Raw genomic sequence first — 27,931 nt, forward strand, 5'->3', positions numbered from 1 at the left:
ATCGAATCATTGAATCATCGAATCATCAAATTATCGAATCATCAAATTATCAAATCATCAAATTACCGAATCATCAAATTATTGAATAATCAAATCATTGAATCATCGAATCATCAAATCATTGAACCATAGAATCATCAAGTCATTGAATCATCAAATCATCGAATCATCAAATAATTGAATCATTGAATCATCGAGTCATCAAATCATTGAATCACCAAATCATTGACTTGTCGAATCATTGAAACATCAAATCATTGAATCATTCAATCATCGAATCATCAAAACATCGAATCATCAAATCATTGAATCATCAAATCATTGAATTATCGAAACATCGAATCATTGAAACAACAAATCAAATTATCAAGTCATCGAATCATTTAATCATCAAATCATTTAATCATCGAATCATTGAATCGTCAAATCATTGAATAATTGAATCATAGAATCATCAAATTGTCAAATCATCAAATAATTGAATCCTTGAATTATCAAATCATTGAATCATCAAATCATTGAATCATCAAATCATTGAATAATCAAATCATCGAATCATCGAATCATCAAATCATCGAAACATCAAATCATCAAATCATCAAAACATCGAATCATCAAATCATTGAAACATCAAATCATCAAATCGTCGAATCATCAAATCATTGAAACATCAAATCATCAAATCGTCGAATCATCAAATCATTGAAACATCAAATCATCAAATCGTCAAATCGTCGAATCATCAAATAATTGAAACATCAAATCATCAGATCATCGAATCATTGAAACATCAAATCATCAAATCATTGGATCATCAAATCATCGCGTCATCGAATCGTCAAATCATCGAATCATCGAAACATCGAATCATCGAATCATCAAATCATCACCCACCCGAGCAGACCACGGTGGCGCGTTCCCCGTGGGCGCAGCCGCTCTCCCCCCATGGGCTCGCCGGACATTCCATAAGGTCCATCTCCGTCCCCTGGCAATCCACGTTGGCCAACCAGACTCGGGAGGGTCCGGCGCCGAAATCCTTCCCATGGGACGCCGGTAGTGCCGTCCCGCAGCCCAATTGCCGGCAAACGACCTCGGCGTCCCTCTCATCCCAACCGTGGGCGCAGATGCTTCCCCACTCGTCCTGGTGAAGAACCTCGACTCTACCGACGCAGCGGTGAGAACCGTTTGCCAACCGGAGGTGAGACGGCTCGGGGAGGATCGAGTCTGTGAACACAGAATGGTGGAATCGGGCATATATTTGGGTTGGGAAAGACATTTAAGATCATCGAGTCCAACCACAACCCAACTGTGTCACTAAAATGTCCCCAAGAACCTCATCAATTCAACCCTCAATGGATGGAGACCCTTCAATGTCCCTTCAACCCAATTTGTCCCATAATCATTGAATTATAGAATCATTTTGGTTGGAAAAGACCTTCAAGATCATTGAGTCCAACCACAACCCAACTGTGTCACTAAATGTCCCCAAGAACCTCATCAATTCAACCCTCAATGGATGGAGACCCTTCAATGTCCCTTCAACCCAATTTGTCCCATAATCATTGAATTATAGAATCATTGTGGTTGGAAAACACCTTGAAGATCATCGAGTCCAACCACAACCCAACTGTGTCACTAAATGTCCCCAAGAACCTCATCTGTTCAACCCTCGATGGATGGAGACCCTTCAATGTCCCTTCAACCCAATTTGTCCCATAATCATTGAATTATAGAATCATTTGGGTTGGAGAAGACCCACAAGGTCATCAAGTCCAACCACAACCCAACTGTGTCACTAAATGTCCCCAAGAACCTTGTGTGTTCAACCATCAATGGATGGAGACCCTTCAATGTCCCTTCAACCCAATTTGTCCCATATTCATTGAATAATAGAATAATTTGGGTTGGAAAAGACCTTGAAGATCATCAAGTCCAACCACAACCCAACTGTGTCACCAAATGTCCCCAAGAACCTCATCTATTCAACCCTCCATTGATGGAAAGTCCACCACCCTTTTCCACCACCCAACAACCCTTTGGAGAAGAAATCACCCCAAATCCCCCATTTAATCTCCATTTGTTGGACCCGGAGAGTTCCAGAAGGTCTAAAAAACCTTCACGATCACGTCGCAATATTCACTTAGGGGTTGGAAGAGCGGTCACCCCATGGAACCCCCATCTCCCCATGGGGAACGTCCCCAATCCCACTTCCCCAAGCTGCGTTCTCACCGGAACAAACCACCGCGGCGTCCTCCCCGTGGTAACAATTATTGCTGCCCCACGGACGGGCCCAACACGCGGACAACGCCGCCTCCGTCCCGGTGCAATTGGCGTCATCCATCCAGATGACGCCGACGCCGCGGCCGAATTGAGCCCCACGGGGCGCCGCCAACGCTCGACCGCAATCCAGCTGCCGACACACGACGTCGGCGTCCACCAGGTCCCAACCGTCGTCGCACACCGTCCCCCAGCGCCTGTCGTGGAAGATCTCGACCCTCCCGGCGCAGCGGTTGCCGGAGTCCATCAAGCGGATTTCTTTGCCGTCCGAATTACCTACAAGAGGTAGGAGAACTTAGAAAGGGTGAGGAGAACATCTCTGGTGGCTTCTCAGGTTGTGGAGTGTTGAGCCAAGTGTAGACGAGGGTCTTGGGGACATTTGGTGACGCAGTTGGGTTGTGGTTGGATTCGATGATCTTCATGGTCTTTTCCAACCAAAATGAGTCTATAATTCGATGATTATGGGACAAATTGGGTTGAAGGGACATTGAAGGGTCTCCAACCATTGAGGGCTGAACACACGAGGTTCTCAGGGACGTTTTAGAGTTGGGTTGTGGTTGGACTCAATGACCTTGAGGGTCTTTTCCAACCAAAATGATTCTATAATTCAATGATTATGGGACAAATTGGGTTGAAGGGACATTGAAGGGTCTCCAACCATTGAGGGTTGATCAGATGGGGTTCTCATGGACATTTTATAGTTGGGTTGTGGTTGGACTTGATCACTGGTGGGTTGAATTGATGAGGTTCTTGGGGACATTTAGTTTGCAGTTGGGTTGTGGTTGGACTCGATGATCTCGAAGGTCTTTCCAACCACAATGAGTCTATAATTCAATGATTATGGGACAAATTGGGTTGAAGGGACATCGAAGTGTCATTAACCCGACCCCAACGAGCAGCGACACCTCCACGCAGCCTCACCCGAGCACACCACGCCGACCTCCATCCCGCGGCGACACGCGCGTTCTCCCCGCCGCTCCACCTCGCACGCCGACAGCGCCGCCTCGGTGCCCACGCACCTCACGCCGTTCGGCCACGTCCCGCCGCTCCCCGGCCCGAATCGCCGCCCCGCGCGCGCCGAGGCCACCGTTCCGCAGCCCAGCTGCCGGCAAACCACCCGCGCCTCGGCGAGGCCCCAACCCTCGTCACAAAGGGAGGACCAAGAGCCGTCGTGCAGCACCTCCACGCGGCCGGCGCAGCGCGTGGAGCCGTTGGCCAAGCGCAGGTCCAGGGACGCGGACATGCCCGAAGCTGCCGGGGAGAAGAAACACGAAGGTGAGACGCGGCCGCTTGTGATGGTTATGTAGAGAGAGGTTCTTTTGCCCCTCTGCTCTGCCCTTGAAATAAGGGGTTAGTTCAGATACTATCAGGATATACTTGGGGAACATATATATGTATATATATATATAATGACAGGTCTCATCTGATCTGGGAAGCTAAGCAGGGTCGGGCCCGGTCGGTGCTTGGATGGGAGACCATATATATACACAGCCATAGCACCCTGAGAATGCCTGACCTGGGAAGCTAAGCAGGGTCGGGCCCGGTCGGTGGTTGGATGGGAGACCATATATATATATACACATATATATATATATATGTATGCAGCCATAGCACCCTGAGAACGCCCCATCTGATCTGGGAAGCTAAGCAGGGTTGCGCTCGGTCAGTGCTTGGATGGGAGACCATATATATATATATATACACACAGCCATAGCACCCTGAGAATGCCTGATCTGGGAAGCTAAGCAGAGTCAGGCCCAGTTACTGCTTGGATGGGAGACCATATATATATATACATATATACACAGCCATAGCACCCTGAGAACGCCCCATCTCGTCTGATCTGGGAAGCTAAGCAGGGTCGGGCCCGGTCGGTGCTTGGATGAGAGACCATATATATATATATATATACATATATACACAGCCATAGCACCCTGAGAATGCCCCATCTCGTCTGATCTGGGAAGCTAAGCAGGGTCGGGTCAGGTCAGTGCTTGGATGGGAGACCATATGTATATATATACACAGCCATAGCACCCTGAGAATGCCTGGCCTGGGAAGCTAAGCAGGGTCGGGCCCGGTCAGTGCTTGGATGGGAGACCAGCTGTGTTTTGAGGTGATCTCGGTGCCCCCAGTGATGCCATTTTGACCCTTGAGGTGATTCAGGCGCCATTTTGACCCTGAGGTGATTCTGGCGCCATTTTGACCCTGATGTGATTCAGGCGCCATTTTGAGCCCTGAGGTGATTCAGGCGCCATTTTGACCCTGAGGTGATTCTGGCACCATTTTGAGCCCTGAGGTGATTCAGGCGCCGTTTTGAGCCCTGAGGTGATTTTGGCGCCATTTTGTCCTTGAGGTGATTCAGGCGCCATTTTGAGCCCTGAGGTGATTCTGGCGCCATTTTGACCCTGAGGTGATTTGGCGCCATTTTGACTTTGAGGTGATTTGGCGCCATTTTGAGCCCTGAGGTGATTCAGGCGCCATTTTGACCCTGAGGTGACTCAGGTGCCATTTTGAACCATGATGTGATTCAGGCGCCATTTTGACCCTGAGGTGATTCAGGCGCCATTTTGAACCATGATGTGATTCAGGCGCCATTTTGACCCTGAGGTGATTCTGGCGCCATTTTGACCCTGAGGTGATTCAGGCGCCATTTTGATCCCTGAGGTGATTCTGGCGCCATTTTGAGCCCTGAGGTGATTTTGGCGCCATTTTGACTTTGAGGTGATTTGGCGCCATTTTGAGCCCTGAGGTGATTCAGGCGCCATTATGACCCTGAGGTGATTCAGGTGCCATTTTGAACCATGATGTGATTCAGACGCCATTTTGATCCCTGAGGTGATTCTGGCGCCATTTTGAGCCCTGAGGTGATTCTGGCGCCATTTTGACTCTGAGGTGATTCAGGCGCCATTTTGATCCCTGAGGTGATTCTGGTGCCATTTTGACCCTGATGTGATTCAGGCACCATTTTGAGCCCTGAGGTGATTTTGGCGCCATTTTGAGCCCTGAGGTGATTCTGGCGCCATTTTGAGCCCTGAGGTGATTCTGGCGCCATTTTGTCCTTGAGGTGATTCAGGCGCCATTTTGAGCCCTGAGGTGATTCTGGCGCCATTTTGACCCTGAGGTGATTTGGCGCCATTTTGAGCCCTGAGGTGATTCTGGCGCCATTTTGACCCTGAGGTGATTCAGGCGCCATTTTGAACCATGATGTGATTCAGGCGCCATTTTGACCCTGAGGTGATTCAGGTGCCATTTTGAACCATGATGTGATTCAGGCGCCATTTTGTCCCTGAGGTGATTCAGGCGCCATTTTGACCCTGAGGTGATTCTGGTGCCATTTTGATCCTGAGGTGATTCAGGCGCCATTTTGACCCTGAGGTGATTCTGGCGCCATTTTGAACCCTGAGGTGATTCAGGCGCCATTTTGAACCATGACGTGATTCAGGCGCCATTTTGACCTTGATGTGATTCAGGCGCCATTTTGAACCCCACATTCCCCCCACTTTCCACCCTTTGGCGACTCACCCGAACAAATCACCCCGGCGTCCTCCCCGTGGTAGCAGTTGTTGTTCCCCCACGCGTTGCTCCGACAATCCAACAACGTCTCCTCGGTGCCCGTGCAGTTCACCTCGTCCAACCAAATGGGGTCGTGTCCCCTCCCGAAACGAGCCCCTCCGGTGGCCGCCACGGCCGTCCCGCAGCCCAACTGCCGGCAAACCACGGCGGCGTCCGCCATGTCCCAACCGTCGTCGCACACCGTCCCCCACATATGGTTATGGAGAACCTCCACCCTCCCGGCGCAGCGGTCGGGGCCGTTGAGCAGCTGGAGGGTCCCCAGGGCGCTGATGTTGGAGTCTGGGTGGGGGTGACCCCAAAATATGGGGGGGGACGGTGAGGAAAGGACACGCGGGGGGTGAGAAGAACAAAGATGTGTTAGAACCGTGCGGGTGTGATGGAGCGAGAGTGGGAATAATGTTGTAGGACTAGGACTAATGTAGCAAGACTGGGCCTAATATAGCAAGGCTAGGCCTAGGGTAGGAAGACTAGGCCTCATGTAGCAAGACTCGGCCTAGTGTAGGAAGAATAGGCCTCATGTTGCAAGACTAGGTCTAGTGTAGCAAGACTAGGTCTAGTGTAGCAAGAGTAGGCCGCGCGTAGCAAGACTAGGCTTCGTGTAGCAAGACTAGGCCTCATGTAGCAAGACTAGGTCTAGTGTGGCAAGACTAGGCCTCATGTAACAAGACTGTGCCTGATGTAGAAAGACTAGGCCTAATATAGCAAGACAAGGCCTAATGTAACAAGATTAGGCCTCGTGTAGCAGGACTAGGTGCCATATAGCAAGACTAGGCCTAGTGTAGCAAGACTAGGTCTCGTGTAGCAAGACTAGGTCTAGTGTAGCAAGACTAGGCCTAATGTAACAAGATTAGGCCTCATGTAGCAGGACTAGGCCTCATATAGCAAGACTAGGCCTCATGTAGCAAGACTAGGCCTAATGTAACAAGACTGAGCCTAATGTAGCAAGAAGAGGCCTAATGTAGCAAGAGTAGGCCTAGTGTAGCAAGACTAGGCCTAATGTAGCAAGACTAGGCCTCATGTAACAAAACTAAGCCTAATGTAGCAAGAAGAGGCCTAATGTAGCAAGACTGAGCCTAATGTAGCAAGACTAGGCCTAATGTAGCAAGACTAGGCCTAGTGTAGCAAGACTAGGCCTCATGTAACAAAACTGAGCCTAATGTAGCAAGACCAGGCCTCATGTAGCAAGACCACGCCTAATGTAGCAAGAATAGGCCTAATGTAACAAGACTGAGCCTAATGTGGCAAGAAAAGGCCTAATGTAGCAAGACCAGGCCTCATGTAGCAAGACTGAGCCTAAGGTAGCAAGACTAGGCCTAAAGTAGCAAGACTGGGCCTAGTGCAGGAAGAATAGGCCTAACGTAGCAAGACTAGGTCTAATGTAGCAAGACTAGGGCTAAATTAGTAAGACTAGGCCTAATGTAGCAAGAATTAGGCCTAATGTAGCAAGAATAGGCCTAATGTAGCAAGATCAGGCCTAATGTAACAAGACTGAGCCTAATGTGGCAAGAAAAGGCCTAATGTAGCAAGACCAGGCCTCATGTAGCAAGATCAGGCCTAATGTAGCAAGACTAGGCCCAGTGTAGCAAGACTGGGCCTAATGTAGCAAGACTAGGCCTAGTGTAGCAAGACTAGGCCTCATGTAGCAAGACTAGGCCTAATGTAACAAAACTGAGCCTAATGTAGCAAGACCAGGCCTCATGTAGCAAGACTAGGCCTAGTGTAGCAAGACCGGGCCTAATGTAGCAAGACTGCGCCTAATGTAGCAAGATCAGGCCTAATGTAACAAGACTGAGCCTAATGTGGCAAGAAAAGGCCTAAAGTAGCAAGACTAGGCCTAAAGTAGCAAGACTAGGCCTAAAGTAGCAAGACTAGGTCTAATGTAGCAAGACTAGGTCTAATGTAGCAAGACTAGGCCTAAAGTAGCAAGACTAGGCCTAAAGTAGCAAGACTAGCCCTAGTGTCGCAAGAAGAGGCCTCATGTAGCAATATCAAGCCTAACGCAGCAAACCCAGGCCTAACGCAGCAAACCCAGGCCTAACGCAGCAAACCCAGGCCTAACGCAGCAAAACCAGGCCTATACCTTCCCCGCAGCCCTTTAAAGTCATTTAGACGCGGTTTAGCACCGAGTTTAACGCTGAACCCCATTTCCAGCAGCACCATCGCTTCTTCCAACCAAAACAACTCCACCCTCCTCAGCTTAACCCCTTTAAAACCAGGCCTAAGAGCCACTTCCCCTCCATCCCGCCGCCCCAGCCTACCCGAGCACTCCACGGCGGCGTCTTCAACATGGTGACAGTTGTGCTGCCCCCACGGCCGCGCGGGACAATCCCACAGGTCTAACTCGTCGCCGGTGCAGTTAAGCTCGTCTAACCAGATGGGGCCCGTCCCTTGGCCGTAGCGCGTTCCCGGCGCCACCGACACCAACGTCCCGCAGCCCAAACGCCGGCAAACCACGCGGCCCTCGGCCGGGCCCCACCCGTCGTCGCACACCGTCCCCCACGTCCCGTTGCGCAGCAGCTCCACGCGCCCCGCGCAGCGACCGGGGCCACCGGACAGACGGACGTCGGACGGGACGGACGACGAGGCGCCTGCGGGTGAGAGAAACAGGAGATCGGGGAGATCGTTAGGATTAGGATTGATACTTTAGGCCTAGTCTTGCTACATGAGGCCTGGTCTTGGTACGTTAGGCCTTGTCTTGCTACATGAGGCCCAGTCTTCCTACATTAGGCTTGCTAGTTTAGGCCTAGTCTTGCTACTTTAGGCCTGCTCTTGCTACTTGAGGCCTGGTCTCACTACATGAGGCCTAGTCTTGCTACGTTAGGCCTACTCTTGCTAAGTTAGGCCTAGTCTTTCTACATTAGGCTTAGTCTTGCTACCTTAGGCCTTGTCTTGCTACATTAGGCCTAGTCTTGCTACTTTATGCCTAGTCTTGCTACATGAAGCCTACTCTTGCTACTTTAGGCCAAGTCTTGCTACTTTAGGCCTTGTCTTGCTACATGAGGCCTAGTCTTGCTACTTTATGCCTACTCTTGCTACTTTAGGCCAAGTCTTGCTACTTTAGGCCTTGTCTTGCTACATGAGGCCTAGTCTTGCTACTTTATGCCTACTCTTGCTACATGAGGCCTAGTCTTGCTACATGAGGCCTAGTCTTGCTATGTTAGGCCTAGTCTTGCTATGTTAGGCCTTGTCTTGCTACTTTAGGCCTAGTCTTGCTACGCTAGGCCTAGTCATGCTACATGAGGCCTGGTCTCGCTACATGAGGCCTAGTCTTGCTACATTAGCCCTAGTCTTGCTACTTTAGGCCTACTCTTGCTACTTTAGGCCTAGTCTTGCTACATTAGGCCTTGTCTTGCTACCTTAGGCCTTGTCTTGCTACTTTATGCCTAGTCTTGCTACATGAGGCCTAGTCTTGCTACATTAGGCCTAGTCTTGCTACTTTAGGCCTGGTCTTGCTACTTTAGGCCTGGTCTTGCTACATTAGGCCCAGTCTTCCTACTTTAGGCTTGCTACTTTAGGCCTAGTCTTGCTACATGAGGCCTAGTCTTGCTATGTTAGGCCTACGCTTGCTATATGAGGCCTAGTCTTGCTACTTTAGGCCTACTCTTGCTACATGAGGCCTAGTCTTGCTACGTTAGGCCTAGTCTTGCTACTTTAGGCCTAGTCTTGCTACCATAGGCCCAACCACAACCCAACTGCGTCACTAAATGTCCTCAAGAACCTCGTCTGTTCAACCCTCAATGGTTGGAGACCCTTCAATGTCCCTTCAACCCAATTTGTCCCATAATCATTGAATTATAGACTCATTGTGGTTGTAAAAGACCTTTAAGACCATCAAGTCCAACCACAACCCAACTGTGTCACCAAATGTCCCTAAGAACCTCATCACCTCAACCCTCCATTGATGCCGACTCCCCCACCACCCTGTGCACCCCATTCCAACACCCAACACCCCTTTTTGTGACAAAATCACCCCAAATTCCCCACCTAACCCCCCCCGCCGCAACTGTCGGCCTCATTTCACCCTACCATTCAGTTGAAGAACCCACTCACCCCAAAAACACACCATGATGAGAACAGTCCCCACACTCACGACCCCGAATCGCATGGGTTGACATCTGGACGACTGACGGACACCCCCCGACGTCCCCATGTCCTTGCGGGACCCGCCGGCTGATTCGCCGCGTCCCGCTGTTGTTTCTTGTGCCGAACCCTCCTCTTCCTCCACCCCCAGGTTGGGGGTGTCACCTCCTCTTGAAGCTCCACCAGGTTGTGACGCTCTCGGTGTTGCACAACGGTTGTTCCCGGAAAACACAGAGCAAACAACACCCCCGCGACGCTGGGGTTGTTGCCCCCGCGGCCGCCGCCGGGTGTTGGTACAAGACGATCGATATGAAGGAGATCAATCGATCCTTTGATGAGCAATTAGCGCTACGTTGGCTTCGTTATCTCCCGTCGCTTCGAGGATGCGTCGCGGTGTGAATTTTGGGTGGTGCGGCGACACCATTGGACTCGATTCGCGTGGATGGGGTTGGTCTTTTCTCCCAAGCAACAAGATGAGGGGAAATGAGACGTTGAGGTTGGAAATTTGGGGTGATTTCTTCACAAAAAGGCCAATTGTCGGGTGTTGCAACACCCCAGGGCGGTGGTGGAGTCGCCATTCTTGTAGGGTTGAACATATGAGGTTGTCAAGGGGTATTTTAGTGACACAGTTGGGTTGTGGTTGGACTTGATGATCTTAAAGGTCTTTTCCAACCCAAATGAGTCTATAATTCAATGATTATGGGACAAATTGGGTTGAAGGGACATTGAAGGGTCACCAACCATTGAGGGTTGAGCAGACGAGGTTCTTGGGGACATTTTAGTGACACAGTTGGGTTGTGGTTGGACTTGATGATCTTAAAGGTCTTTTCCAACCCAAATGAGTCTATAATTCAATGATTATGGGACAAATTGGGTTGAAGGGACATTGAAGAGTCACCAACCATTGAGGGTTGAGCAGACGAGGTTCTTGGGGACATTTTAGTGCCACAGTTGGGTTGTGGTTGGACTTGATGATCTTAAAGGTCTTTTCCAACCAAAATGATTCTATAATTCAATGATTATGGGACAAATTGGGTTGAAGGGACATTGAAGGGTCACCAACCATTGAGGGTTGAACACATGAGGTTCTTGGGGACATTTTAGTGCCACAGTTGGGTTGTGGTTGGACTTGATGATCTTAAAGGTCTTTTCCAACCAAAATGATTCTGTGATTTAATGATTATGGGACAAATTGGGTTGAAGGGACATTGAAGGGTCACCAACCATTGAGGGTTGAGCAGATGAGGTTCTTGGGGACATTTAGTGATACAGTTGGGTTGTGGTTGGACTTGATGATCTTAAAGGTCTTTTCCAACCCAAATGAGTCTATAATTCAATGATTATGGGACAAATTGGGTTGAAGGGACATTGAAGAGTCACCAACCATTGAGGGTTGAGCAGACGAGGTTCTTGGGGACATTTTAGTGCCACAGTTGGGTTGTGGTTGGACTTGATGATCTTAAAGGTCTTTTCCAACCAAAATGATTCTATAATTCAATGATTATGGGACAAATTGGGTTGAAGGGACATTGAAGGGTCACCAACCATTGAGGGTTGAACACATGAGGTTCTTTGGGACATTTTAGTGCCACAGTTGGGTTGTGGTTGGACTTGATGATCTTAAAGGTCTTTTCCAACCAAAATGATTCTGTGATTTAATGATTATGGGACAAATTGGGTTGAAGGGACATTGAAGGGTCACCAACCATTGAGGGTTGAGCAGATGAGGTTCTTGGGGACATTTAGTGATACAGTTGGGTTGTGGTTGGACTTGATGATCTTAAAGGTCTTTTCCAACCCAAATGAGTCTATAATTCAATGATTATGGGACAAATTGGGTTGAAGGGACATTGAAGAGTCACCAACCATTGAGGGTTGAGCAGACGAGGTTCTTGGGGACATTTTAGTGACACAGTTGGGTTGTGGTTGGACTTGATGATCTTAAATGTCTTTTCCAACGCAAACGATTCGATGGTTCAATGTAGAGATCGGGCTGAACACAAAAAGGTAGAAAAAGGGAGCATAAGAAACAAAGACACAAGAAATAAGGTTAAAATTGGGCTGGAAACGAGTCAAAACTCATAAAAAGCCGAGCGGCGGGGAAAAGCGACTGTTGAGATCAGTGAGGCCGAGGACTTTGTTCCTCCTCTTTGCAAACAAACAAACCGGGAGCAAAGAGATGTCGGCAAACGCCGCCGAGCGTCGCGGCCCGATGGGGAAATCGTGGCCCACGGGGCAATCGTGGCCCTACGGCCATTCTGGTGCTTGGAGTTTGGGGTTTGATCCCCCGGGGAATGTGGAATTGTCGGAATATTGAAAGATGGAATCATTGAAATGTTGAATTATTGAAGCATTGAAATATCGAATCATCGAAATATTGTATCATCGAATCATTGAATCATCAAAATATTGATTCATCAAAATACTGAATCATTGAATCATCGAAATATTGAATCATTGAATCATCGAAATATTGAATCATCGAATCATTGAATCATCAAAATATTGAATCATCGAAATATTGAATCATCGAAATATCGAATCATCGAAATATCGAATCATCAAAATATCGAATCATCGAATCATTGAAATATCGAATCATCGAAATATCGAATCATCAAATCATTGAATCATCGAAATATCGAATCATCGAATCATTGAATCATCGAATCATTGAATCATCGAAATATTGAATCATTGAATCATTGAAAGATCAAATCATTGAATCATCGAATCATTGAATCATTGAAATATCGAATCATCGAAATATCGAATCATCAAAAGGTCAAATCATTGAATCATTGAATCATCGAATCATTGTAATATCGAATCATCAAATCATTGAATCATTGAAAGAGCGAATCATTGAATCATCGAAATATCAAATCATCAAATCATTGAAACATCGAATCATTGAAATATCGAATCATTGAAATATCAAATTATCGAATCATTGAAAGATCGAATCATCGAATCATCAAATCATCGAATCATCAAAACATCAAATCATTGAATCACTGAATCATCGAAAGATTGAATCATCGAATCATCAAATCATCGAAAGAATGAATCATCGAAACATCAAATCATTGAATCATCAAAACATCGAATCATCAAATCATGGAATCATTGGAAGATCAAATCATCGAAATGTCGAATCATTGAAAGATTGAATCATCAAATCATTGAAACACCAAATCATCGAAATATTGAATCATTGAAAGATTGAATCATTGAATCATCGAAATATCGAATCATCGAAAGATCGAATCGTCGAATCATCGAATCATCGAAATCTTGCTCCTCTTAGGAGCAAGACCCAAACTGGTCCCAACTCAAACTGGTCCCAACTCAAACTGGTCCCAACTCAAACTGGTCCCAACTTTGGGCCGCTGGCTGGGACAGGAAGGCGGGAGGTGAGACATGAAGAGCGTTGGGATCCGGGATGTGACTCGTTGCGTTTCTCCTCATTGTATTTCAGTCTGGGCCTCATCCTGCCCTTGGGCACCACTGGTCCACCCTTTGCCACCCACCCCGAGATATCGATCCCATGATCACATCCCTCTCAGCTTCTCTTCTCCAGCTCAACACCCCTCAGCCTTTCACCATCCAAAAGATGCTCCAGACACGGTTGTGACACAGTTGGGTTGTGGTTGGACTCGATGATCCCAAAGGTCTTTTCCAAGCCAAATGATTCTATAATTCAACGATTATGGGACAAATTGGGTTGAAGGGACATTGAAGGGTCATTGAGCTCGACCCCAACGAGCAGGGACATCTTGACCCAGCTCAGGGTGCTCAGAGACGCGTCCAATGGGAGGTTGGGTGGTTCATCCAACCTGTTCATTCAGCCTGTTCCAGTATAGGAAAAGAGGATTATACTGGTTATACTGGGAATAAGAAGAGTTGGTGCAGGTCGGGATGTTGAGAAGACCAGAGGTGGGTTATTCTGAGAAGATCTTGGAGATTGAGGGACATTGTGGTGGAGATTGAGGGAGTTTGAGGTGGAGATTGAGGGACTTTGAGGTGGAGATTGAGGGACTTTGTGGTGGAGATCAATGGATTTTGTGGTGGAGACCAATGGACTTTGAGGTGGAGACTGAGGGACTTTGAAGTGGAGATTGAGGGACTTTGAGGTGGAGATTGAGGGACTTTGAGGTGGAGATTGAAGGACTTTGTGGTGGAGATTGAGGGACTTTGAGGTGGAGATTGAGGGACTTTGTGGTGGAGATTGAGGGACTTTGTGGTGGAGATCGAAGGACTTTGTGGTGGAGATTGATGAGTTTGTGGTGGAGATTGAGAGACTTTGCGGTGGAGATTGAGGGACTTTGTGGTGGAGATTGAAGGACTTTGTGGTGGAGATTGAGGGACTTTGTGGTGCCATGTGGAGGAACTGGGACCTTGTGCAAGAGTTGGTGGCTCCGGGCTACACGGGGTCCCCTCTGCTGACCATTTCAGCGGCCGCTCCGCTCTTCTGGCTCCACCAAACGTGGTTTCTTGGTGTCCTTCACCACCAGGAACGCGGTCGCTTAAGCCTCAGGTGAAGTCCCAGCGTCCTCCATCTTCTTTCCGAGCGCTTTGTCTGCAAGACGAAGCAACAAGGCGACGGATGGATGGGGAACCCCCCACCCCGAGTTGGGGGGACCCATCCGCGTCCCGTTCGTACCTCGGGAGCGTCCGGCGCGTCTTCCGCACCTCGTCCACACGTACAGGATCAAGAGGGTCCCGCAGAGCGCGGCGGCCGCGCCGAGGAGACCCTCCAGCACCGAGCAGGATGCCACGAGCTCTGCGGGAAGAGGGGAGAACGTTGGCGTTGGTTGGATGCTCAACATCTCAGCGCTTCTCATCCTTCTCCAATGGAATCGGAGAATATTTAGGGTCGCAAGGGGAGTTTAAAGGTCATTTAGTCCGAGCTCAACAAGCAGGGACATCTTCACCCAGCTCAGGGTGCTCAGAGCGCCGTCCAATGGGACGTTGGGTGTTTCCATGGGTGCTTCATCCACCACATCTCCGGGCAACCTGGGCCGGGCTCTCACCAGCCTCATGGGCAACAATCTCTCCATGTCCAGCCTAAATCTCCCCTCTTTTAGTTTAAAACCATCACCCCTTGTCCTATCGCCACAGGTCTTACCAATAGGTCTGGCACCATCTTTCTTATCGGCCCTGTAAGGCCGCAGTAAGGTCTGGCCTTTCTTCTAGGCCCAGTTTAAGCAAGCAAAGGCCACAATAAAGTCTTTCCTTTCTTCTAGGCCCAGTTTAAGCAAGCAAAGGCCATAATAATGTCTTTCCTTTCTTCTAGGCCCATCTTAAGTACAGAAAGGCCGCAGTAAGGTCTGGCCTTTCTTCTTGGCCCAGTTTAAGTATGAAAAGGCCATAATAAGGTCTTTCCTTCCTTCTAGGCCCAGTTTAAGTATGAAAAGGCCATAATAAGGTCTTTCCTTTCTTCTAGGCCCATCTTAAGTATGAAAAGGCCATAATAAGGTCTTTCCTTTCTTCTAGGCCCAGTTTAAGTATGAAAAGGCCATAATAAGGTCTTTCCTTTCTTCTAGGCCCAGTTTAAGTATGAAAAGGCCATAATAAGGTCTTTCCTTTCTTCTAGGCCCAGTTTAAGCAAGCAAAGGCCATAATAATGTCTTTCCTTTCTTCTAGGCCCATCTTAAGTACAGAAAGGCTGCAGTAAGGTCTGGCCTTTCTTCTAGGCCCATTTTAAATAAGCAAAGGCCACAATAAGGTGTTTCCTTTCTCATAGACCCATTTAAAGTATGAAAAGGCCATAAGGTCTCTGCTTTCTTACAGACCCATTTTAAGTACAGAAAGGCCGCAGTAAGGTCTGGCCTTTCTTCTAGGCCCAGTTTAAGTATGAAAAGGCCATAATAAGGTCTTTCCTTTCTTCTAGGCCCAGTTTAAGTATGAAAAGGCCATAATAAGGTCTTTCCTTTCTTCTAGGCCCATCTTAAGTATGAAAAGGCCATAATAAGGTCTTTCCTTTCTTCTAGGCCCAGTTTAAGTATGAAAAGGCCATAATAAGGTCTTTCCTTTCTTCTAGGCCCAGTTTAAGTATGAAAAGGCCATAATAAGGTCTCTCCTTTCTTCTAGGCCCAGTTTAAGTATGAAAAGGCCATAATAAGGTCTTTCCTTTCTTCTAGGCCCAGTTTAAGTATGAAAAGGCCATCATAAGGTCTTTCCTTTCTTCTAGGCCCAGTTTAAGTATGAAAAGGCCACAGGTTGCGGCCCCGGCGGGGATCCCAGCGCTCACCTCTCTGCTCAGCGCACACCACGGCGGCCGGCGCACCGATCCGGCACGGCCCCGGCGCCATGTCTCTCTGCTGACACTCCAGCAGCAGCAATTCGCTCCCCCGGCAGCTCAGCCCCTCCAGTAAGTCCCGGTGGTCTCCAGCGCCAAACTGGGCTCCGGAGGGTACGGATTGGGCCGGTCCGCAGCCCAGTTGCCTGCACAGCACCCCGGCTTCCAGCAAGCTCCAGCCGCTGCTGCACACCCCGTGCCAGGTCGCGTTGTACAGCACCTCCACGCGCCCCGCACAGGGACCGGGGCCGCCCGTCACACGCACCGAGAAGGGGTTGGAACCTGTGGGATGGAGCAGAGAGACCCTCAGCATCATGGAGTCCAAACGGAACCCAACCACGTCCATAAGAACCTCGTTGTTCAAAGACGTATAGATGAGGATGTGGTTTAGTGCTAGATTTAGGTTGTGGTTGGAGGAGGACGTCAAGATCAAGATGATTCTGTGATTCTATGGACCTCAAGATCATGGAGTCCAAACAAAACCCACCACCATCACCAACCCACGTCCATAAGAACCTCGTTGTTCAAAGACGTATAGATGAGGATGTGGTTTAGTGCTAGATTTAGGTTGTGGTTGGAGGAGGACGTCAAGATCAAGATGATTCTGTGATTCTATGGACCTCAAGATCATGGAGTCCAAACAAAACCCACCACCATCACCAACCCACGTCCATAAGAACCTCATCGTTCAAAACATATAGATGAGGATGTGGTTTAGTGCTAGATTTAGGTTATGGTTGGAGGAGAACGTGAAGATCAAGATGATTCTGTGATTCTACGACCCTCAAGATCATGGAGTCCAACCATAACCCACCACCATCACCAACCCACATCCATAAGAACCTCATCGTTCAAAACATATAGATGAGGATGTGGTTTAGTGCTAGATTTAGGTTATGTTGGAGGAGAACGTCAAGATCGAGATGATTCTGTGATTCTATGAACCTCAAGATCATGGAGTCCAACCATAACCCACCACCATCACCAACTCACGTCCATAAGAACCTCATCGTTCAAAGATGTATAGATGAGGATGTGGTTTAGTGCTAGATTTAGGTTGTGGTTGGAGGAGAATGTCAAGATCAAGATGATTCTGTGATTCTATGGACCTCAAGATCATGGAGTCCAACCAAAACCCACCACCATCACCAACCCACGTCCATAAGAACCTCATCGTTCAAAGACATATAGACAAGGCTCTTGGGGATGTGGTTTCTTTGCGTGAACCAGAAGCTCCAGCGCCCATCAAAACCCACCTTAGATGGCCACCAACCGCCCCGGCGCGCCCACCGCCGTTACCTGAGCACACCACGCCGGCGTCCTCGCTGTGGCCGCAGTTGTGTTCCCCCCAGGCGCTCAGCCGGCACGCGGCGAGGCTGGACTCGCTCCCCACGCAATCCACGTCGTCCAACCAGATGGGATCCGATCCCGGCCCGAAACGCGCCGAACTCGACGCCAACAGCGCCGTCCCGCAGCCCAGCTCTCGGCAAACCACGGCGGCGTCTTGGAGGTCCCAGCCGTCGTCGCACACCGTGCCCCACTTGTAGTCGTGAAAGACCTCGACTCTGCCCATGCAGCTGTTGGAGCCGTTGACCAGTCGTAACGGGCGTTGGTTCGAGGTGTCGGCGGCTGTGAATGGTCCAATGGGAGTGGTCGTGGGTGAGTGTCTACCACGGGGCCGGTTGGGGGCGGTTCTGGGGTCAATGGGGACTATGGGGTGGTCCTGGGGTCAATGGTGATGATGGGAGAGTCGTGGGGTCAACAATGACTATTGGAGGGATCTTGGGGTCAACAGTGACCATGGGAGGGGTCTTGGGGTCAACAGTGATGATGGGAGAGTCTTGGGATCAACAGTGTCTATGGGAGGGGTCTTGGGGTCAACAGTGACCATGGGAAGGGTCTTGGGGTCAACAGTGATGATGGGAAGAACTTGGGGTCACCAGTGACCATGGGAGGGGTCTTGGGGTCAACAGTGATGATGGGAGAGTCTTGGGGTCAACAATGACTATTGGAGGGATCTTGGGGTCACCAGTGACCATAGGAAGAACTTGGGGTCACCAGTGACCATGGGAGGGGTCTTGGGGTCAACAGTGATGATGGGATGGGTCCTGGGGTCAACAGTGATGATGGGAGAGTCTTGGGGTCAACAATGACTATTGGAGGGATCTTGGGGTCACCAGTGACCATGGGAGGGGTCTTGGGGTCAACAATGACTATTGGAGGGATCTTAGGGTCACCAGTGACCATGGGAGGGGTCTTGGGGTCACCAGCGACCATGGGAGGGGTCTTGGGGTCAACAGTGATGATGGGAGACTCTTGGGGTCACCAGTGACTATTGGAGGGATCTTAGGATCAACAATGACTATTGGAGGGATCTTGGGGTCACCAGCGACCATGGGAGGGGTCTTGGGGTCAACAGTGATGATGGGAAGAACTTGGGGTCACCAGTGACCATGGGAGGGATCTTGGGGTCAACAATGACTATTGGAAGGATCTTGGGGTCACCAGTGACCAAAGAGTCCCTGGCTCCCCGTGACACGATGGAGCTGATCCCGCCCCCCACCCCGCACCCTCCCGGACCCCCAGACCGCGTCTGACCCGAGCAGACCACGCCGGCGTCCTGCCGGTGGTCGCAACCGTTGGATCCCCACGGCCTGGTCTGACACCGGTCGAGAGCCACTTCCGTCCCCGTGCAGTTGACGGTCTCCAACCAAATGCAGCCGGAGCCTTGGCCGAAGCGAGCGGCGCGCGGGGCCGAGACGGCCGGACCGCAGCCCAGCTGCCGGCAAACCACGGTCGCCTCGGCGAGGCTCCAACCGCGGTCGCACACCGTCCCCCATTGATGGTGCTGGAGCATCTCCACACAGCCGGCGCAGCGGCTGGGGCCGTTCTCCAGGCGTAGAGCTGCTCAGGACACGGAAAACAAGGGACCCTTCAATGTCCCTTCAACCCAATTTGTCCCATAATCATTGAATTATAGACTCATTGTGGTTGGAAAAGACCTTTAAGAACATCGAGTCCAACCACAACCCAACTGTGTCACTAAATGTCCCCAAGAACCTCGTCTGTTCAACCCTCAATGGCTGGAGACCCTTCAATGTCCCTTCAACCCAATTTGTACGATAATCGTTGAATCACAGAATCAATTTGGTTGGAAAAGACCTTCAAGATCATTAAGTCCAACCACAACCCAACCGTGTCACTAAATGTCCCCGAGAATCTCGTCTGTTCAACCATCAATGGATGGAGACCCTTCAATGTCCCTTCAACCCAATTTGTCCCATAATCGTTGAACTATAGACTCATTGTGGTTGGAAAAGACCTTGAAGATCATTGAGTCCAACCACAACCCAACTGTGTCACTAAATGTCCATGAGAACCTCATCAACTCAACCCTCAATGGTTGGTGACCCTTCAATGTCCCTTCAACCCAATTTGTCCCATAGTCATTGAATTATAGAATCATTTTGGTTGGAAAAGACCTTGAAGATCATCAATTCCACCCTCCAGTGATGGCGACTCCACAACCTTCCATGGGTGCTTCATCCACCACCTCTCTGGGCAACCTGGGCCGGGCTCTCCCCACCCTCAGCATCACAAATGGAGGTTGGAAATGGGGAATTTGGGGTCGTTTCTGCCCAAAAAGGGCTGGAACAGGCTGCCCAGGGCGGTGGTGGAGTCGCCATCACTGGAGGGTTCAGCAGACGAGGTTCTTGGGGACATTTAGTGACACAGTTGGGTTGTGGTTGGACTCGATGATCTTCAAGGTCTTTTCCAACCAAAACGTTTCTATAATTCAATGATTATGGGACAAATTGGGTTGAAGGGACATTGAAGGGTCTCCATCCATTGAGGGTTGAACAGACGAGGTTGTCAGGGACATTTAGTGACACAGTTGGGTTGTGGTTGGACTCGGTGATCCTAAAGGTCTTTTCCAACCAAAATGACTCTATAATTCAATGATTATGGGACAAATTGGGTTGAAGAGTCACCGTCCATTGAGGGTTGAACAGATGAGGTTCTCGGGGACATTTAGTGACACAGTTGGGTTGTGGTTGGACTCAATGATCTTAAAGGTCTTTTCCAACCAAAACGACTCATCGATCTCATGATTCTCCTCTCCCAAAGGCCACCAACTCCCATCCTCTTATCGCTCTTCCTCCTTCTTTTCACCACTAAAACCCACCATCGCGTCACCAACGGCGACAAGATCACCCGCCCAACTTTCTACCACGCGAACCTTGATGCAGAACCATGGATTCACCAGCAATCTCCGGAGCAGAAGATCCTTCGTCCAACTTCTCGTCGCCGTCCCCCGCGCACGTCACGCCGGCGTCCTCGCCGTGGTCGCAATTGTTGACGCCCCAAGGCCTGGCACGACATTCGGTCAAGGCGTCTTCATCCCCGCCGCACTGGACGTTGTCCAACCAAATGGGGCCCGATCCTTGGCCGAAACGAGCGCCGCCGTAGGCCAAGAGCGCCGCGCCGCAATGTAGTTGCCGGCAAACCACGGCGGCGTTGGGGAAGGTCCATTCGTCGTCGCAGATGGATCCCCATTGGCCATCATGGAGGATCTCGACTCGTCCGGAGCAGCGGTTGGGGCCGTTGGCCAAGCGGAGCTCGGCCGGCGGGGTCAACGGGTGGTTGATTGAGTCTACGGGGGACACAAGAGGTGAAAACATGTCGCTTGTCTTAACCACAGATGCGGTGACGGGGGAAATTTGGGGTGATTTCTTCACAAAAAGGGTTGATGGGTGTTGGAACAGGGTGCACAGGGTGGTGGTGGAGTCGCCATCAATGGAGGGTTGAGTTGATGAGGTTCTCGGGGTTGGTGGCAATTAATGGTTGGATTCATCTCAGGGATCAAAATGGCGCCAGAATAACCTCAGGGTCAACATGGCGCCTGAATCACCTCAGGACTCAAAATGGCGCCAAAATCACCTAATGGTCAAAATGGCGCCAGAATCACCTCAGCAGTCAAAATGGCGCCAAAACCACCTCAGGACTCAAAATGGCGCCAGAATCACCTCAGGGATCAAAATGGCGCCAGAATCACCTCAGGGCTCAAAATAGCCCCAAAATCACCTCAGGGCTCAAAATGGCGCCAAATCACCTCAGGGACAAAATGGCGCCAAAATCACCTCAGGGACAAAATGGCGCCTGAATCACCTCAGGGTTCAAAATGGCGCCAGAATCACCTCAGGGTCAAAATGGCGCCTGAATCACCTCAGGGTCAAAATGGCGCCTGAATCACCTCAGGGCTAAAATAGAGGAGATGTGATTTATAGATCAAAGCCTCCCAAGATGACTTAATAAGGAGATTAATCAGCAGAAGGGGAAGGAAACCTCGTTAGCGGGTTAATTATCCCGCTGAGGTTGGCAAATGGCTTATTTGCTTTGGCCGGTGGTTTCAAAATGGCATAAAGTCCCTTTTGCCCCCAGCAAACAAGAACATTTCGTTTGTTCGGGGCCCAAAATGTTTCCAGGAGGCGAAAAATTGTGTGTAAAGTGTTTTTTGGGATTTTGTTGATAAAATTGACTTAAAATTCAGCGTAAAATTCGGGTTATTTTTTGGCCATTTCAGGTGGTTCTGGCGCCATTTTGTCCCTGAGGTGATTTTGGGGCCATTTTGAACCTGAGGTGTTTCTGGCGCCATTTTGAACCCTGAGGTGATTTTAGGGCCATTTTGACTCTGAGGTGTTTTTGGCGCCATTTTGACCCTGAGGTGATTCTGGTGCCATTTTGACCCTGAGGTGATTTTGGGGTCATTTTGATCCTGAGGTGATTCTGGCGCCATTTTGTCCCTGAGGTGATTTTGGCGCCATTTTGACCCTGAGGTGATTCTGGCGCCATTTTGACCCTGAGGTGATTTTGGGGCCATTTTGACCCTGAGGTGATTCTGGCGCCATTTTGAACCCTGAGGTGATTCAGGTGCCATTTTGACCCCTGAGGTGATTCTGGCGCCATTTTGACTCTGAGGTGATTTTGACACCATTTTGATCCCTGAGATGATTCAGGCGCCATTTTGTCCCTGAGGTGATTCTGGCGCCATTTTGATCCCTGAGGTGATTCTGGCGCCATTTTGATCCCTGAGGTGATTCTGGTGCCATTTTGACCCTGAGGTGATTCTGGCGCCATTTTGACCCTGAGGTGATTTTGGGGCCATTTTGACCCTGAGGTGATTCTGGCGCCATTTTGAACCCTGAGGTGATTCAGGTGCCATTTTGACCCCTGAGGTGATTCTGGCGCCATTTTGACTCTGAGGTGATTTTGACACCATTTTGATCCCTGAGGTGATTCTGGCGCCATTTTGTCCCTGAGGTGATTCTGGCGCCATTTTGATCCCTGAGGTGATTTTGGCGCAATTTTGTCCCTGAGGTGATTCTGGCGCCATTTTGAGCCTGAGGTGATTCTGGCGCCATTTTGATCCCTGAGGTGATTTTGGCGCCATTTTGATCCCTGAGGTGATTCTGGCGCCATTTTGAGCCTGAGGTGATTCTGGCGCCATTTTGATCCCTGAGGTGATTCTGGCGCCATTTTGAGCCTGAGGTGATTCTGGCGCCATTTTGATCCTGAGGTGATTCTGGCGCCATTTTGACCCTGAGGTGATTTTGGCGCAATTTTGTCCCTGAGGTGATTCTGGCGCCATTTTGACTCCGAGGTGATTCTGGCGCCATTTTTATCCCTGAGGTGATTCTGGCGCCATTTTGTCCCTGAGGTGATTCTGGCGCCATTTTGATCCCTGAGGTGATTTTGGCGCCATTTTGATCGCTGAGGTGATTCAGGCAACTCCACCACCCCCATTTGCACCCTGTTCCGACATCCAAACCCCCTTTTTGTGAGGAAATCACCCCAAATTTCCAACCTCCCCCCACCCCCCCACCCCAACCCGGTGCCGTTTGATTTCCACTCACCACAAACTGTCACCATGAGGACAAGGAGGTGACAACGTCCCCAGAGCCCCATGGCGGTGGGGTTGGCGTCTGTGTGTCCTGCGCTTTGTCCCCAGCTTGTCCGTCTGTCCGTCTGTCCGTCTGTCCCCTCCCCCTGCTGTGATTTGGTTATTTGGCACCACCCAGGTTGGGGGTGGAGGAGGAAATGGCCTCGGGTTGAACAAGGGGGGGGTTCAAGGTTGGAAATTTGGGGTGATTTCTTCACAAAAAGGGGTTGGAAATGGTGCGCAGGGCGGTGGGGGAGGCGCCATCATGGGGGGGCGAACAGACGAGGTTTATGGGGATATTGTAGAGTTGGGGGTAAAAAGGGTAAATAGGGGGGATAAAGGGGAATAAATGGGGGGATAAAGGGGGGAATAAAGGGGAATAAAGGGGAATAAAGGGGGGGTAAAGGGGGAATAAATGGGGGGGATATAGGGGAATAAAGGGGGGGATATAGAGGGAATAAATGGGGGAATAAAGGGGGGAATAGATAGGGGGGGGACATATAAGGGGGAATAATAAGGGGGAATAAAGGGGGGAGTAAATGGGGAATAAATAGGGGGGGATAAAGGGGGGAATAGATGGGGGGAATAAAGGGGGAAAAAAAGGGGGGTTAAAGGGGGGAATAAAGGGGGGATAATAAAGGGGAATAAGGGGGGATATAGGGGGAATAAAGGGGGGGATAATAAGGGGGAATAAAGGGGAATAAAGGGGGGATATAGGGGAATAAAGGGGGGATAATAAGGGGGAATAAAGGGGGGAATAAGGGGTGTATAAAAGGGGGTGTTAAGGGGGGGAATAAAGGGAGGATAATAAGGGGGAATAAATACGGGGATAAAGGGGAATAAAGGGGGGATAATAAGGGGGAATAAATACGGGGATAAAGGGGAATAAAGGGGGGATAAAGGGGAATAAAGGGGGGATAATAAGGGGGAATAAAGGGGGGAGTAAATAGGGGAATAAAGGGGGGAATAAAGGGAGGAATAAAGGAATAAGGGGGGATAATAAGGGGGAATAAAGGGGGGGATAAAGGGGATTAAAGGGGGGATATAGGGTAATAAAGGGGGGGATAATAAGGGGAAATAAATAGGAATAAAGGGGGGATGATAAGGAGGAATAAAGGGGGGATAATAAGGGGGAATAAAGGGGGGATAAAGTGGGGAATAAAGGGGGGGATAATAAGGGGGAATAAAGGGGGGATAAAAGGGGGAATAAAAGGGGAATAAATAGGGGGGATAAAGGGGAATAAATGGGGATAATAAAGGGGAATAAAGAGGGGGATAAAGGGGGGTTAAAGGGGGGATATAGGGAAATAAAGGGGGGATAATAAGGGGGAATAAAGGGGGGAAATAAAGGGGAGAACAATATGGAGGGATAAAGGGGGGAATAAAAGGGGGAGTGAAGGGGGGAATAAATGGGGGGGATAAAGGGGGGGAATAAGTTTGGGAGGAATAAATAGGGGAGAATAAATGGGGAGATAGATGGGGGAATAAAGGGGGGAATAAATAGGGGGAGATAAAGGGGAGATAAAGGGGGAATATAGGAGAGAATAAAAGAGGGGAATAAATAGGGGGGAATAAAGGGGGAGCAAATGGCGGAATAAATGGGGGGGGGGGGATAAAGGGGGGGCAATAATTGGGGGCTTCCCCCAACCCCCCCCCAATCTCATCAACCCCCCCCAACTCCCCTTCCCCCCCCCAGCCCCCCCCTATTCCCCCTGGGGTGACACCGACCCCCATTTTTGGGGGTCACAAAGGGGATCCCTGCCCCCCCCCAACCCCCCTCCCCCCTCAGCCCCCCCCAAATCCCCCTGGGGTGACACCGACCCCATTTTTGGGGGTCACAAAGGGGATTCCCCCCCCCCTCCTCCCCCCTCCCAGCCCCCCCTAATCCCCCTGGGGTGACACCGACCCCATTTTTGGGGGTCACAAAGGGGATCCCCGCCCACCTCCAACCCCCCTCCCCCCTCCAGCCCCCTCCTATTCCCCCTGGGGTGACACCGACCCCATTTTTGGGGGTCACAAAGGGGATCCCCCCCCCCGCCCCAACTTTGCCCGGCTCCAAGATGGCGGCGGCGCGGACTTCATTTCCCAGCAGCCCCCGCGCGGCCGGGCGGCGGCTGCGCGCGGCGCGGCGGGGGGCGTGGCTTAGCGGGGGGGCGTGGCTTGGAGAGGCCCAGTCGTTGCGCGGCGGCGGCGGCAGCGGGACCGGCCCCGTTTCGTCCCGCCCGGTCCCGTCTCGTCCCGTCTCCTCCCCGCGGCCTTTCCCGGCAGGTGAGCGGGCACCGGGGGGCGGTGGCGGCGGGGCCGGGCCGGGCCGGGTCGGTGGCGGCAGCGCCTGCGCGGGGCGGGGCCTGGAGAGGGCTTGAGGGGACGAGGGGCGGGGCCTGGGGCGGGAGGGAGAGCACGGGCTGAGGGGGGCGTGGCCTAAAGGGGGGGCTGAAGGGGCGGGGCCTGCAGGGGAGAGCACGCCCATGGTGGGCGGGGCTTGAGGGTGGTGGGGGCGTGGCATGAAGGGGATCATCACCCAGACCACGCCCCCAAGCGCTGCCAAGGCGCCAACTGTCCAATAGCTGGCGAGGACACGCCCCTCCAGCCTGGCCACGCCCTCTCAGTGCTACCAAAGCTCTAGTTGTCCAATAGCTGGCGAGGACACGCCCCCCATCCAGGCCACGCCCCCTCAGCCCTACCAGGGCGCTAAGTCCACTAGCCAGCGAGGCCACGCCCCCAGCACCCAGGCCCCGCCCCCTCAGCGCTGCCAAGGTGCCAACAACTGTCCAATAGCCGACGAGGCCACGCCCCTCGAACCAAAGGCCACGCCCCCTCAGCTCTACCAAGGCGCTAAGTCCACTGGCCAGCGAGGCCACGCCCCTCCAGCCTGGGCACGCCCCCTCAGTGCTATTAAGGCTCTAGTTGTCCAATAGCCGGCAAGGCCACGCCCCTCACAGCCAGGCCACGCCCCTGGCACCCAGGCCACGCCCCCTCAGCGCTCCCAAGGCGCTAATTCCACTAGCCGGCTTGGCCACGCCCCTCCAGCCAGGCCACGCCCCCTCAGCCCTCCCAAGGCGCCAACTGCCCAATAGCCGACGAGGCCACGCCCCCTCTAAGCCACGCCCCCACCTCCTGAGCTGCTACACGTGGCCGGGCCGGTCCCTACTGACACATCATGGGGGGCGTCACCCTTTGCTCACCCCCCAATTGTGTCCCCCCCTATAGGACCGCGACCATGGCAGGAACCACCACGGCGGCGGCTCCGGTTGTGCCGCGCGCCGGCGCCGAGCAGCCCTACGCCTGCCGGGAGTGCGGGAAAGCCTTCCGCTGGTCGTCCCGCTTGGCCCATCACCAGCGCAGCCACACGGGTGAGCGCCCCTACAAATGCCCCGAGTGCCCCAAAGCCTTCAAAGGCTCCTCCGCCCTCCTGTACCACCAGCGCGGCCACACCGGCGAGCGCCCCTACGCCTGCCCGCAGTGCGGCAAAGCCTTCAAGCGCTCCTCGCTGCTCCAGACCCACCAGCGCGTCCACACCGGGCTCCGCGCCTTCCAATGCGCCCAATGCGGCCTCACCTTCAAGTGGGCGTCGCATTACCAATACCACCTGCGGCAGCACACCGGCGAGCGGCCGTACCGCTGTTCCGCCTGCCCCAAAGCCTTCAAGAACTCCTCCAGCCTCCGGCGCCACCGCCACACGCACACGGGCGAGCGCCCGCACGCCTGCGGCGTCTGCGGCAAAGCCTTCGCGCAGGCCACCAACCTGCGGCAGCACCAGCGCGTCCACACCGGTGAGCGGCCCTACGCCTGCCCGCAGTGCGGCAAGAGCTTCACGCACTCCTCCAACCTCCTCCTGCACCGCCGCACGCACGCCGCGCCGCGCACGCACCAATGCCACGCTTGCGCCAAAGCCTTCGCCTCCCCGGCCTGCCTGCAGCGCCACCTCCAAACCCACGGCCCCCGCGCCGCGCCGACGCCGCCACCGCCGCCGCCGCAACCGCTTTGGCGCTGCCCGGCTTGCCCGCTCGGCTTCGCCACCCAGGACGAGCTCCTCGGCCACCAAAGCGCCCACGCGGCGCCGGCGCCGCACCGCTGCCCCACGTGCGACAAGACCTTCAAGAGCGGCTCGGCGCTCGCGCGCCACCGGCACGGCCACGCGAGCGAGCGCCCCTTCCCCTGCGCCGCCACCGCGTTGCCGTCACCGCCGCCACCGCCGGAGCGGCCGTATCAATGCACCGAGTGCGGCAAAGCCTTCAAGGGCTCGTCGGGGTTGCGCTACCACATGCGGGACCACACCGGCGAGCGCCCCTACGCCTGCCCGCAGTGCGGCAAAGCCTTCAAGCGCTCCTCGCTGCTCCAGATCCACCAGCGCGTCCACACCGGGCTCCGCGCCTTCCAATGCGCCCAGTGCGGCCTCACCTTCAAGTGGGCGTCGCATTACCAATACCACCTTCGGCAACACACCGGCGAGCGGCCGTACCGCTGCCCCGACTGCCCCAAAGCCTTCAAGAACACGTCGTGCCTTCGCCGGCACCGGCAGCTCCACACGGGCGAGCGCCCGCACGCCTGCGGCGTCTGCGGCAAAGCCTTCGCGCAGCCGTCCAACCTGCGGCAGCACCAGCGCGTCCACACCGGCGAGCGGCCCTACGCTTGCCCGCAGTGCGGCAAGAGCTTCACGCACTCCTCCAACCTGCGGCTGCACCGCCGCACGCATTCGGCCGCCCGCCCCTTCCGCTGCGCCCTCTGCCCCAAGGCGTTTGTCATGGCCGCAT

General features: G+C 52.0%; 1 protein-coding gene across 1 annotated transcript; it reads right to left on the bottom strand.

Moving 5' to 3' along the window:
• Positions 1 to 886: 886 nt before the first annotated feature.
• LOC308051305 (scavenger receptor cysteine-rich domain-containing protein DMBT1-like) lies at positions 887 to 25,647 on the bottom strand (the record flags this gene model as incomplete). The annotated part of the gene is made up of 11 exons (XM_080361673.1): positions 887 to 1,224; positions 2,230 to 2,553; positions 3,199 to 3,528; positions 5,803 to 6,132; positions 8,112 to 8,441; positions 14,600 to 14,719; positions 16,190 to 16,519; positions 17,537 to 17,866; positions 18,836 to 19,141; positions 20,478 to 20,891; positions 25,227 to 25,647. 11 exons carry the CDS (start codon positions 25,645 to 25,647, stop codon positions 887 to 889), a joined length of 3,573 nt encoding a protein of 1,190 aa, XP_080217799.1.
• Positions 25,648 to 27,931: the final 2,284 nt, after the last annotated feature.

Source organism: Nesoenas mayeri (assembly GCF_963082525.1).
Source record: "Nesoenas mayeri genome assembly, chromosome: 36".
NCBI lineage: Eukaryota > Metazoa > Chordata > Aves > Columbiformes > Columbidae > Nesoenas > Nesoenas mayeri.